The sequence below is a fragment of the Stigmatopora argus genome, chromosome 10, assembly GCF_051989625.1.
Source record: "Stigmatopora argus isolate UIUO_Sarg chromosome 10, RoL_Sarg_1.0, whole genome shotgun sequence".
NCBI classification, from domain to species: domain Eukaryota; kingdom Metazoa; phylum Chordata; class Actinopteri; order Syngnathiformes; family Syngnathidae; genus Stigmatopora; species Stigmatopora argus.
The window spans coordinates 1,404,438-1,418,904 of record NC_135396.1 but is presented as its reverse complement, the minus strand read 5'-3'; the positions used below and the strand labels follow the sequence as shown (position 1 = coordinate 1,418,904).

Sequence of the window (14,467 nt, the reverse complement as noted above, 5' to 3'; positions counted from 1 at the left end):
AATTTCAAGTGTGTTGCTGATTCCTGCCCGAAGAAACACTCAGCACTTCTCTACGCTGCCAACAAAAAGCACACCGAGTATAAATGCACGCACGCATGCACGCACGCACATATGGCTTTTTGTTTTCCCAAGGTGGGAGCGTCCGTCCCGTGCGAGCCTTCTCGTAAGCCCTGGTTTGGGGGTGACCTTCCCCCGACCGAACAATTGCAACGGCTAATCAATTAAATGCTGATTCTTCTGCATCGTCACAGCTGTGTAAGCAAAGCCCGTGTGCGTGCGTTACTGTCCACTTCACTACCTTCACACAAACACCCACACTCACAACTACACACATGTAGTTGCCACGGGAGACCTTAGGTGTGGCTCAGGTGCGACTGACACAGCCAAAAAAAGCACAAAAATCAGCCCCTTCCTCCATATTGCAGTTCTCTATCGTTCCACTTTTTAGCTTCTTCGCACGCCTCCTGCCATCCCTCCCCGTCCTCCTCGGCCCTCGCCACGTGTGCTCCCGAGGTCCAATGCTAATAAATACTACAACATGTCCGAATTATGTCACTATGAGGGCTGCTAGTTTACTTGATAATTCAACTTACCTATATTAAAGAATTGAATTCCTTCTAGGGGTGGTTTTGTAACTTGCATTTTTTTTCATACGTAGAGACGCGTTTTACGTGCCACAATACAAAACAATGATTAAGGTATACCCATTTTGTATGAGAAAATATAGGTGGGAACTATTTTTTAAGCCATTAAAATGAATAAATGCATTTTCAATTAAGGTGAGTGCAGAGAGAAGCTAAATTGGTGGAGGCAAATGTTTGGCAGCTGAGAAAATATACGTACGCGAGCATGTAAAATCAAGCCAAATTTAAATCATCACAATAATGCCAAATTTTAAGGTACACGGTCTTTTGGTCGCCCGGAAGGTAAGTGATAATTACCATTTAAATCGTTGCTCAAATTCCCTAAATACAAACTGCGAATTACTATTTAGTCATACTTAATGCCCTAGTAATTATTAGGCTAAAGAAAAGCTCCAAATTTCCCGGACTTTTATTGTTTTTTTGTTGGAGAACTTGTTAAGACCCTGACTGACGTCGCTTCTTAAAGGGACAACGCATGGACATACAAACTCTTCTACACTCAGACGTCGGTTCAGTGAAACTGCTCATGGCCATTGTTGGCTTTTATTGATGCGTAGACCGTGTTGTTTTACCTTGTTTTGTCGCCGGGCTTTTGGTCGTCGGTCTTTTTGGTCGCCGGTCTTTTGGTCGCCCGTTGTCGACCAAAAGACCGCGACCAAAAGACCGGCGACCAAAAGACGCCGACTAAAAGACCGGCGACCAATCGACTGCACACGACATTTTACTAATGAAAATAATGACAAATAAATGATAAGATCTCGACTTTCCAAAAGTAATACATGTTTTCTTAGCTAAAAGTGTTTACTATTGGAACTCTAACATTTAATGTGACCGATAACAAGCGCTATGTAAAATGCTTTGGTGACCGTTGCCGTGCGGATTGAACTTTTTTGGCCGTGTGGCCTCGTGGACCCTCTCCAAAATGTAAGCGCATGCCAACTACCTCCTTTTCCTTTAAGAGGATTAAAGAGGACAGTTTTACAAACCATAATCACTTGTCAGTGACGGAATTATCTAACTATGAGAGAAGAGAAAATCTATTCCCCATTAACGTAAAGATTCGGGAGACGGATTGCTGGTGTAACTGCCGCACCGGGTCCACCGCAAAGGGAGCGGAATCGATACAATTACATTATTTCATTAAAATACCCCAACGCTAGCTCCAACGTTGCTCTTTTTCGTCGTGAACGCAAATGTACCCATAAGGTGCCGACACACGGGCATAAAAAAACCAAACACTGAGCCAGGTTTCATGTTTTGTACACCCGACACCTTTTTCCAGGCACCCAAGAAAATGAAACGAGGACACCTGTTCAACCCGTGTTCCTTTTGTCCCGAACCCAAACGCAGAAACCCGGGAAGTCTCGGCCAAGACGCCAGGTGTTGAGCTCATTTTCCCTCTGTCTTCTACGGCCGACATTTATGTATTTACAAAGACCGTAAACCGGAGATAGCGGTCCGAAAACGATACACCACCATGGCGCCCGCTCTGCTTCTCGTTTAGTAAAAGAAGGGACGGATTTTCCTGGGCGTCCGGTTATTATTTCTGGTCTCCCTTTGCCGTTTTTTGCCGCTCTCTTTATGAATAAGTAAATGCAGTATTTGGTTTCCCCGGCGTTAATTATTGAAGCGACAGTGATACAGGACTTGCCTCCCAGTGCGCCCCTGCGCCAGAGCCATGTTTTAGCGCGTTCCTAGGCAACCGGGCCGCATATAGTCAGGCATCAGTAACATCCTAATGATTCTGCGGTGCGTACAATGAGGGGGAGTGCAATTTACACCCAAATCAGCCTGGGCTCACATTTGCATCTTTGCATTGGTTTTCATTCATTTATGGAGAAGATCACATGGTCGCAGCTGGCGTAGAGCGGCAGCACATTGACGCACTGGCAAGAAATAAGGCCATTACAGTTTTGGCCCGAATATATAAGGCAATGTTTTTTTGCATTGAAATAAGAGCAGAAAAGTGTGGGTCGTCTTAAAAGTGGGGTCTAGACATTGTGCTTATTCACAACACTTGATGTCTTTAAAGTGAATGCTGAACACTGATGGTTAATTGAATTGAATTGAATGCCTTGATACAAGTATAATTAGATTTAAACCATGAAGTGCACAAATAAATAATCAATAAATAAGTAATAAATAAGTTTTCAACATAAGTGTTCAACATAAGGTCAATATAAGTTGGCAACATCAATGAGTAGTCAACATAAGTAGTCAACATAAATAAGCAGTCAACATAAATAAGTAGTCAACATAAATAAGTAGTCAACATAAATAAGTAGTCAACATAAATAAGTAGTCAACATAAATAAGTAGTCAACATAAATAAGTAGTCAACATAAATAAGTAGTCAACATAAATTAGTGACCAGAAATTAGTCAAACTAAATTAGTGAACATAAATAAGTAGTCAAACTAAATTAGTGAACATAAATAAGTAGTCAACATAAATTAGTGAACATAAATAAGTAGTCAAACTAAATTAGTGAACATAAATTAGTCAAACTAAATTAGTGAACATAAATAAGTATTCAACATAAATAAGTAGTCAACATAAATAAGTAGTCAACATAAATAAGTAGTCAACATAAATAAGTAGTCAACATAAATAAGTAGTCAACATAAATAAGTAGTCAACATAAATAAGTAGTCAACATAAATAAGCAGTCAACATAAATAAGTAGTCAGGTACAAAAAGTGACTAAAGTAGTTAGCAGCCTTTAGAGTTTTAGTGCAAGTACAAGATAAGAAATGAGTCTCAATTAGGTCCTCCTAGATGCAGAACTCGAGTTGATGCTGTTATTGCAATTTTCTTGTAGATTGGATCATTTACATTTCAAAAAGCAGTAGCCATTCATTTACAAAAGTGATTGCTCTTTAATATACATATTTAAATATTCAGATTTTAAGATGTGATGGACATTTTTTGCATGATTTGAATGAGGCAAAATAACATGATTTTTCTCTCGAATCAATTGTTCTAATCATTTCTTTCAGATGTACTGTCATTATTTTGTGTGTAAAATTGAATTTAGTGTTCAAAAAGTTTTTTTTTTAAATTTGAGTCTTGAAAAAGAAGGAGTCGTCTTATATTCTGGCCAAAACCTAGCAGAGGTTTGAAGTGGGGCAAAAAAGTCCAATCCCCGGGTGGCCGATGTCACCTCACCGACAACATTTACAAGCCGTCAAGATGATTTTAAAGACTCTATGATAGTGCTCAGGGGCAAGAGGGAATTTCCCCCGCTATTGACAAGTGGCAACAGGGTCGATCAGAGAGTAAATAAATGATTGAAAGAATTAGCCGTGCCGTGGCAGCCCGGGCTACTCAGTCGATCGGCGCCATTGATCTGCGGGGCGATGGTTATCGGTGAAAGGCAATGGCGGCTTTAGATGGAGAGCCGGTCTCCAGACCCGATTGCAATTAGATGTCCTTTAGCTTTGAATTGCTTTACAAATGAGGCGTTGGCTCGCATTAGCGCTCAGCTTGTTGGGCGACTTAAGCGGGGGAAGAAAAAAAAATGCATCGGCCTACCGGAGGATGTGTAAAGGCTGCGTTTCATTAACGCTTCTATTCTCCCGTGTGCTTTTGCTCGGAAAAGGCAAGCGGTTCAACAGATTTTTTTTTCCTGAACACTATTCCTATCCCACTTACTATAGGGCAAGAGTGTCAGACTCGGGTTGGTTTGCGGGCCGCATTAACGTCAACTTGATTTCACGTGGGCCGGACCATTTTAGATATAATATTTAGCTTTTTTTCTTATAAATGGATTAAAAGAACTGGATCAAAAGTTCTGAATATTCCGTTATTTATAGATTTAAAACAATGTTTATTTGAGCTTTTTTTTCTTAGTGAGGGAAAATCTCTTTTAATCATTATGTTCCATATTAAAGTGGAAAATAGAAAATATTTTTATGTTACAAAATGATTTTTGAACTAAAAACACAAAGAAAAAAATTGATTAAAAATTGCAATTATTGAATTAAAAAGGGGGAAAATCAGGAAATATAATATACATCTATAATCTTCATTTTAATTTGATCCTAAAACATAAAGTCGGTACTCATGATTTACTTTCTCGGGCCGCACAAAATGATGCGGTGGGCCAGATTTGGCCCCCGGGCCACCACTTTGACACATGTGCTATAGGGGCAAGTAGTACCCCCAATTTCAGGGATATGATGCGATAGTTATGGTTCGCCAACTGTGTATTTGCGGATATTACAAAGACCGCCAACTTTGTACATATTTTGATTGAAAGCAAGAGCCTTCTATTGATGTAATATATTAAATACAAATTCAAAAGAAGAATCCCAGAATGTCATCAAAAATGTAAGTTTTGACCTGAGTTTTTCAAATATTTCAGAAAGTTGAATAAAAACTTAATATAAAACTCCCCCCAAAAACCTGAAAGCATTTTCCTGTCAACTAAGGCTTATACATGTTTAAAGTATGGGATATTTTTTTAATTGATATCAATAACATTCACTAGTCTCGGGGAAATTACAGCTCATCTTCAGAAATAAATGAATCCTACTTTTTGAGTACATTCACACCCTGGTTAGTACAACAGTTAAATTGAATTGAATTAAAGGCTTTTATTGTAGTATAATGATATAAGATACTAATAATAATGAGAGACCTGGAAAGAAGAAACCATGAATGGTTGAAAAGTAAGCCAAAAAGACTCGAATTCTAATCTGGAATAAGCCCTAACTCTACCAACAGAATGGATTGCGCTTCCATTACAGGTTGGAGGAGTTAACCTTAACCCCTCCAAAAGTGGAAGAGATATAAACGATATAGGTAGAGTAAGGCTTACTTTAAAGGTGAAAGACGGTGTAACATTTGCCAAGGACAATGCCTTTGCTTTCACCCGGGTTCCAGTGACAGTGCTTGCCCGTATAAAGCATTATTAATGACCAAGGAAACTGGCCTTCAGGCTAGACGTTAATTATATCACTGGAGAGCTGGCTGGGGGAGAGAGAGGGTGTACGCATTGGAGGGTGGGGTCTAATATATGTGTGTGTGTGTATGTGTGTGTAATTTGCATTGTTAAACCATTGCTGTCCTCATTTTGGAGCTGCTTGAATAGCATTGATAGATTGGGATGCCAAAAACACTCGCCAACATCAGCCTTTTTTGGGCCTCATTTCATTTCTGTCATTTTGCTTTCCTCATCTTCCACATGACTCATACTGCTTGTTTTTTTAATTTTTGTTGTCCCAAGTCAAATTTCTAGAGGTTAATATCGACACGGTAAAAAATGGTTTACGTTTGCATTGTTTGATTTAGAGACGAATGATCATGGAACAAGGTACATGGAACTCCATGTAGATGGTTTCATATTTTTATTAAAAGTCCAAATGGGGTCCAATAGGACACCTTGCGGATGGTTGGATATGCTGTGTTTATCAAAGCAGACCTCATGGAGGCTGCTGATAGGCCAAAAGTGGCTCTGACACCGTGACCGGACGTTTGGTCGCCAGACTTTTGGTCGCCGGTTGTTTGGGTCCGGGCGACCAAACGTCCCCGACCAAAAGTCCGGCGACTAAACCAGGTAAAACAACACGCTCTACACATCAATAAAAGCCAACAATGGCCCTGAGCAGTTTCACAGAGCCGACGTGTGAGTGTATAAGAAAGTTTGTATGTACATGCGTTGTCCCTTTAAGAAGCGACGTCAGTCAGGGTCTTAACAAGTTTTCCAACAAAACACAATAAAAGTACGGGAAATTTTGAGCTTTTCTTTAGCCTAATAATTAATAGGGCATTAAGTATGACTAAATAATAATTTGCAGTTTGTATTTAGGGAATTTGAGCGACAATTTAAATGGTAATTATCAATAACCTTCCGGGCGACCAAATGTCTGGCGACCAAACGTCCGGCGACCAAACGTCCGGTGACCAAACGTCCGAGTACCCTCTGACATTGATTCCACCTTTTAAAACTTGATTGGTTTACCTGCAAGTCAATCAACACATTAATTTAATAGCAAGAAAGAATACACTATTGTTTTCCATTTCCATATCATTCAGAAATAACAATATAAAACAATTCAAGGCGCGATACGAGAGGAACCACGGGGAACATCCAACTTCCGCACGGGTACTCCGAAGATATGATTAAACCCCGAAAGTGCGAGCCGGACATTCCCACCACTCATCCACCGAAATAATCCAATTTACTTTGTGAGATTTATCGACAAATACTTCCCACGATTCGGCGTTCCACTTTTCTGTCTCTCTCACCGCTCTGAACTTTAATTGCGGAGATAATTCGGTTAGCTACAGGCTAGTGTTTTTATCATAAAGCCGCCTCTTGGCACAGATGGACTTCCCCACGCTCGGCATGACATGTGCGGGCCACGTTTTTGTGATGCCCGGCGCCTGCGCGTGACAGTCGCGGCGGCCGCCAGCCACGCCGCGGCCCTCGCCGTCTCAAAGCATCTGCGCCGTTGTTCTTTGAAATGCTTAAGGCCACTCACGCCGGATCTCCTTCAACGGCGCCCCCGGTCAGCCCGTCTTACAATCATGGCTAAGGTCTAGTTACTAGTAGGAGCTCGCTTCTTTACGTTCTTTTTCTATAGCAAGACAATTGAATTGAATTAAATTGAATTTAATGGTCTTATGGTCATAATACGAGCATCAAAAAAATTAAAGCTTAACCACAAAGTGCACAAATAGCAACAACAAACAGACAGATAATTTCGATAAAAAATAACAATAAATAATCAATAAATAAGTAATAGTCAACATAATACGTAGGGAAGTGCACAAATAACAAAGAAAACAACAAATATATAAATAATGAATGATAATAATGAATAAATAATCACTAAATATTTAATAAATACACAAATAAGTAGTTAGCATAGTAAATAGTCAACATAGAAAAGTAGTCAATATGAATAAGTGGGTGCAAAAGTGAATAAAGTGGACAATACTCTTCTGATTAAATGTTTATTTTTTATGTTATGGTACTTTTATGGGCAGATTGAAAATAATTGGTAAGTGCTTTTTTGGGTTTAGGGTTATGAATATGCACGTTTTGTGCATATGCACATAAAGGTTACAGCTTCATAGCTTCTTAAACAGTCAAACTCTGTCGATTTTAATGTTATGAAAGCCATGAATATGCACTCCCGTTTTAAAATACGTTGTATGAAATCAATGGAAATCACAAAAAATGCCTTTCTTTAATGAAATGATTATTATTTTTACATACTTGGCCAATAGTTAGTACACAATACAGACTTGGAAGAAACTATTTTTGCACTCATAAAAGGAAAAAAAAATGCAGTGCACTTCATACTCTAAATATTATTATTTTTTGAGTATTTGTTTGTTGTTTTTGTGCACTTTGTGGTGAAGCTTTAAATCTCATACTTGTATAATGACAATAAAAGCATTCAATTCAATACCATGGTGACGTGCCAAAAATAATAAAAAAATCGATTACATATTTTTCCCCTTAAAACTGCAAACATTGATAAAGCGGCTTGATTAAAAGTAGATAAAAAGTCATAATCCACTTATTTTTGTTAAAAAAAAGACCATGGAACTATTCCTTCTATAGTGAATAACACAGTTGTCACGCTGATACTTATTCACCAACTATTTTGTCTTTTTTTTCATTTAAAACCAGTTTTCCGGGAGCCATATACAGTCCGTGTGGCTGACCAGCGTTCCATGCGAGGTAATGTCGCTGTCTTCAAGTGCCTCATCCCGTCCGCCGTCCAGGAATACGTCAGCGTCGTGTCCTGGGAAAAAGACACCGTGTCCATTGTCCCAGGTAAGGACTCTTACTTACAACATTTGCCAGACGTATATGCATATATGTGTGTTTGATCAAAAGTCAAATCGCCATGGAGTCGAACATTGTTCACCCGTAGAAAGGCTAGTCGGATCAGCAATTTCAAAACGGGATTTACATCAAACCCCGCCGTGGAAATGAGCTCTTCTCCGTTCTCGGTGGCTGTAATGAATTTCTCTCCGAATGTCATCGGGCCGTCAGAGTGAGAAGATGGAGTGGAGGATTTAAAAAAGAAAAGAAAATGGACCACTCCTTCAAAAAAGAAGATAAAATAGTCTTTGACTGCCATGTCGCTAGCTCTTTACCCGCTATCGCTGTTGTTAATAGCCGTGTTCCGCGGATAAATCACCCCGTGTGTGCGCACACGTTTGAGAAAGAGGTGAAGGAAAATGTAATTTGATGAGCCAAGCATCCTTTTAGCCAGCGTACGTACGTACGGACGGACGCGATCGGCGTATATGGAGGCCTCCCACGCGTTTTATAGCTTGCGCGTTTGAAGGTTGGCGTGGCGCTCAGTTAACATTTGCTCCGCGGAGCAGTGGCAAATTGTTGGGTGTCAGATGAAACTGTTTAGGTCAGATGATATGTTACAATCCCGCTGCCCTTTATCTGCAGCTCTGATAACCAGCATCTCTTTCATCGGGCAATTGTGTGTTTACGGCCGCGCGTGTATTTTGTATAGAGCTGCACTGTCCTTCACTCTGAGCGCACGATTGATCCGACTCAGCTGTAGTGTATGCCTGTGAGTGTGTATTTGTGTGTGTGTGTGTGTGTGTGTGTGTGTGTGTGGCCTGAGGGAGGTTTCCAGTGTGGATCGATAAAAGTTGCTGTTGGATTTCCCTCTCTCTTGTCACGGATCCCTCGCTGCGAGACGACTGAGACCCTCTGATACGTGTGTTTGCGCGCCTGTCGTAGCCGCTGTGTTAGCTAAGAGCTCCGTGGGAGTGTGTTATCGATCAGCTGATGGACTTATTCTCCAACGCATTAACATATCAACAAGCGAGTACATGAAAAGGCATGGCTACACACACTCTCACACACACACACGTGCACGTTTTCCATAAATCTCCGGCTAAGCAGATCGCCGGCGTCAATGCCTGCCAGCGTCGTCGTAAATTCTGTATGCTAATTCATTTGTCTTCCGTTAAAATGAATGACTACGATTGGCTGACAACTTGTTCAGGTGGTACCCGGCTTTCTGCTTTCCCGTTAGTTGGGATGGGCTCCAGCACCCCTGCAGCCCTAGGATAAGCATTTCGGGAGATTTAATTAATGGATAAATCTAATTGAAGTGAGATAGCCTTGTAATATTAGTCATTCGAATATGATGGACTGTGTAGATTTGAAGACATTACCGTATTTTCACGACTATACGGCGCATCGTATTTTTAGCCGCAGTGTCAGTAACGAGTGCTATTTCTGTATTTGACACACACAAAGGACGCACCGTTTTTATAGACGCAAAACATACACCAGCTTAAACATACACGCTACACCCACACGCTAAAAACACCTTTTTAAAAAGGCAACGGAAGCAAAACTGAGTTGGGTTGTACTTTATTTAGCCATTTTACAATGTACTCACGTCATCATCACCCACAAATCCATCAAAGTTCTCATTTTCTGTGTCCGAATTGAACAATTGTCCAAATGAGTCATCGAAAACGCGGAGTTTTATACGTACGTCCAGGTGGCCACAATCCATTCGCAAATAGTAGCTAGCTAGTAGCTAGCATAACTATTCCAACGCTGTCTTCCATGCTCCGTAAAGCTGTGTTGATGTCGACCGCCAGGCCACAATCCATTGGGTGTATTGACAAAAGAACTACATATCCCAGCAGTCACTGCGCAGTACTTTTTCTACGGGGAAAATAGTAGAGTCGGGGGCTGCTTGCTGTAGTTGTGAGAGCTGTAGAGGATGGTGTACCCCATCTACTGATTTATTTTATTTTATCGTGATAACAATTTCAGTATTGGTCCATATATAAAGCGCACTGGATTATAAGGCGCCCTGTTTATTTTGGGCAAGAGGGTGAGAATACAGACACAGCAAAATACATTTTAGACATAAATAGATAGGTAATAAGTAAGTTAATAAATAAATACATGAAAAAATATATAAATAAATAAGCGTGTTGCTGAAATATATACAAATATACATATACACATACGTGTACATATATATATACCATGTATATAGATACCAAGATTCTCGATGACAGCGCGGCTCTCATCTTGCTTCTGTGTCTTTTCGGGGACCCCCGCCGCCTCCTCCCCCCAATTCTCCCCTCTTGCAAAGCCCCACCGCCTGCGTCAGCACTTTGCCGAACGCCGATTTAGGCTATCACGCGTCTCCCTGTCACACACTGTCCATCCATCCATCACCAACGGCTTTGTGTTTTTCATCGGAACGCCAGACGTTCCTCGGGCTCGCCATCTATTAAGAAGCGCGCGTATGCCAAGGTGCGGCGTCGACAGGATGACACGCGCGTCCCGCGAATGGCCGTGTTGGTCAATAAAAGTGACTTTGAATAAGCTTTGATGAAGAGGCAGGCCAGTGTTTGCTGACAGCTGCCCTCTCACTGCGAGACGACCCCGCCTGGGTGTCATGTCACATTTTGACAGCCAAATCTGTTTGGATCGGAGCGTTTACAAAACCACGTCTACGTCTGTGTGTGTGTGATGGTGGTCGGTAGACAAATGGGCTCGCTATCCTTGCGCTACTCCCTTTTTTCCCCTTTCTCTCTCTCTAATTGATGGTTTGCTGGTTAGAAAATGATCATTTGTGTGCTCGTCAGCTGGGAAGTGTCGAGGGATGCGCCAGAAGGAATTGTGTGTTTGTTTGTGTGTGTGTGTGTGTGTGTGTTCTTTGTGTGTGACTTGGTTATTAGTAACCATATCCCCCTCCAACTTTAAATCAAGTGTGAGTTTCATCTGGTTACCATGGTAACGGGTGCGAACTGGCAGGCGGAATGGGGAAAATGTGAGGATGCAACACTGCTTGATTTATATTAGTACGTCACCACAACACACACACACACACACAAACACACACACAGTAGAAGACAATGAGAGTTTATCTCATTTGTATGGTAGATATTGGAAGGGAAATAGGGATGAACGATGTTGATAAAAAATAATATTGTAACTTTTTTGGGGGGGCTTTCCGTATATGTTGCCGTATTGAAAATTAACGATTTATTTTTTCTGACTTTTTGTAAAGACTTTTGTTCACTCACCATGACCATATTTTATTCATATTATGTTATTTAATCCAAACCACTGTGAATGATGAAGATTGCTGCATGCAACATCCCTAAAGCACACATTTTGTTGCAAAAAAATGACAACTTTCAACCCCTTTTGGCAAAATAAGAGAAATAAGTGCTAAATTGTGTTATCACAACAGGCAGCAGATTGGAAAATAGCGGATAATTCTTCAAAACAGATTTTATTGTCAAACCTAATTTTAAAAAATCAACAATTAAACATTGTCTATTTAAAAAAACTACATAACATAACCTTATGCAACAGCCCTCGAGACTAGCATTGATGCCATGTTATGTTCTGTTAAATCCATTATTATTTTAACACAAGTGGAGTTGGAAAATATGCGGATAATACTCAGGCATATATATTTATTATTATTCTGGGAAGGACAAATATTATTATAGTTGTACTAATTGTCTACTTCATTTTAGTGTTCCCGTAGTATTGATTTAAAAAATAAAAAAATTAAAAAAAATCACATTCCCAGGACACTCGACCAAAGGTCATGCGCATCATTTCCAAAATCAAAATTGATATAACTCCTATTTTGATCAGTTCATCATGGTTTAAGGGAGTTTTATTTTCTAAACTCTGTATATTTGGAAGAAATGTCACATGAATCAATACTTTTTACTAATACAACATAGCATGTCATCAGTAATGCACCAATAACTAACTCATTAAAATCCCCAATTGCCTGCCATTTTTCTTTTAAAATACATATTTTACCATTGATACACATTATTACTCACCTGACCTAGATCATGTGTTCATTTATTCAATAGAATGAATACAATGTCAAGGATTTTCAAGACAGAAAAAAATCGAAAAAAAGATCATAAATACTCATAAAAGAACCGCCTTACATTGTCCCTTATGAAAAATGAATCCATGTATTATAAAGCTCTGTACCCGTATACTCAAACATCGCACGTATACGGCGTTCGTCCTCCCTCGCCACGGCGGAATAATCATTAGAACAGCGCAAGTGGGGTGCGCCAACTGATGGTTATGTTGATGGATTGATTTTTCTTCAATTATGGACTCAACATCAGCATTGATTGGCCGCTGTAGCGACGAGAGAGTTGTCGGTACCAACGCTGCGGTACAGTATGGCTTGCGTACGCGTGCTTGCGCATTCATTAACAGGGCTTACCATTTGAACCCCCCCAACACACACACACTCAATCCTGGTCTCCATTTTGTGACCACTCTGCATCCTCTCGCTTTTCTCAATCCTACCCCCCCCTTTCAGTGTCATCCCCCTTGGAAAGGCACTTATTAGAAGACAAAGTGACAAAGCGTCATCTTTTGGCTTCCACTCCGTCGACCGCAAAAAGTTACCCCCCAAAAAAAGGCGCGGGAAAAAGGTCCGTATCAGCAGAAAAGAGAGACAAAGTGGCGCAAAAGCGTTCCCGGGTGTTAAATTATGCAGCTGGCAAAGTGGGCATAGAATGGAAAAGGGGTGATGGACTGACTGCTGTTTGAAGAAGAGACTTGTGTGTACTTTGTGTAAGTGTGTGTGTGTGTGTGGAGCTACTCCCGAGGGAAAACGAAGCGGCTCAGGGCTTGAAAGGGACTGTGTCCTGTCATTAAATATGCATGCGACAAAAGCTTAATGCTCACCCCATCCATCGCTCTCCTTCCTTCCTTCCTTCCTTGCTTCCTTCCTTTCCTCGGAGCGTCCCCCCCGCCATTTATCTTGGCTAGTGTTTGACCAGTAAGCATCTCTGGATGTTTGTCTTTCGGATCGGAGCAGTTTGTTCCTCTCCTCGGTCGCGGGGACGACGGCGGATGGCGGCTGTTTACTTATTGATGTGTGATTAGGTGTGCGAGTGGGAACCCGACAATGATGCGTGTTAGGCCGCTTATTTATTCAGCACTCGTGTTTGGATGTTTTACGGGGGGGGGGGGGACAGGTGCAGAGCGGCGACTCGCAGTTTGTTTGGAACACAATGTGGACTTTGGTCTAGCTAGAGATCAGATCGCGGTGTGCGTTTGAGTTGAAATTGGGAGCGTAGTTAAATCGGCATTGCCGAACTACGGATTTATTGATGGGTGAATCGTGCCGGGTAGGACGGGTTTTATTTGAAGCATGCTCTTGCCTAAGGCAGGAATAAGAAAGGGAATAAAATGATGGAATCGGGCGCGGAAATGTGTGCTTCATAGTGATGTATTTACTGTATTGTTTATTAAACATAGGAAGAGTAGGAAAAAAAACAGGCAAACCATAGCACTCAAATTTCTGGAATATTTTTGTGTGTGTTCATATATGTTTGTGCAGGGGTGTCAGACTCGGGTTGGTTCGCAGGCCGCGTTAACGTCAACTCGATTTCATGTGGGCATACAAACTCTTCTACACTCAGAAGTCGGCTCAGTGAAACTGCTTGTTAGGTTGCATTGCAAACACATTTATAATAATGATTACTCCAACACTGCTCATGGCCATTGTTGGCTTTTATTGATGTGTAGACCGTGTTGTTTTACCTTGTTTGGTCGCCGGTCTTTTGGTCGTCGGTCTTTTGGTCGCCCGTTGTCGCGGTCCGGGCGACCAAAAGACCGGCGACCAATCGACCGCACACGGAAACGTACGGGTAAATCCCGTCGATGCCGCGATCGGAACATGGATATTATGCGCAGATTGAAAAGAAAGATACGAGAGCGGAAATGTGAGAGGGGGGCTGTGCACGAGGAGAATTTCAATGGTACTCCAATCATGCAGGCGGTCTCGTTAGCC

The 14,467-nt window shown here is 41.2% G+C and overlaps 1 protein-coding gene across 3 annotated transcripts in view; it reads left to right on the top strand.

Annotated features, from left to right (window-relative positions):
* The window catches only part of dscaml1 (Down syndrome cell adhesion molecule like 1), a 97,576-nt gene that overhangs the window by 11,280 nt on the left and 71,829 nt on the right, over window positions 1-14,467 (top strand). For all 3 annotated transcript variants that reach the window (XR_013303535.1, XM_077611139.1, XM_077611138.1), the window contains exon 3: window positions 8,293-8,439. Coding sequence is in view for 2 of the 3 variants with exons in the window: in XM_077611139.1 (XP_077467265.1) it covers window positions 8,293-8,439 (147 nt within the window). In the remaining variant the exon portion in view is untranslated. The remainder of the gene's footprint in view (window positions 1-8,292; window positions 8,440-14,467) is intronic.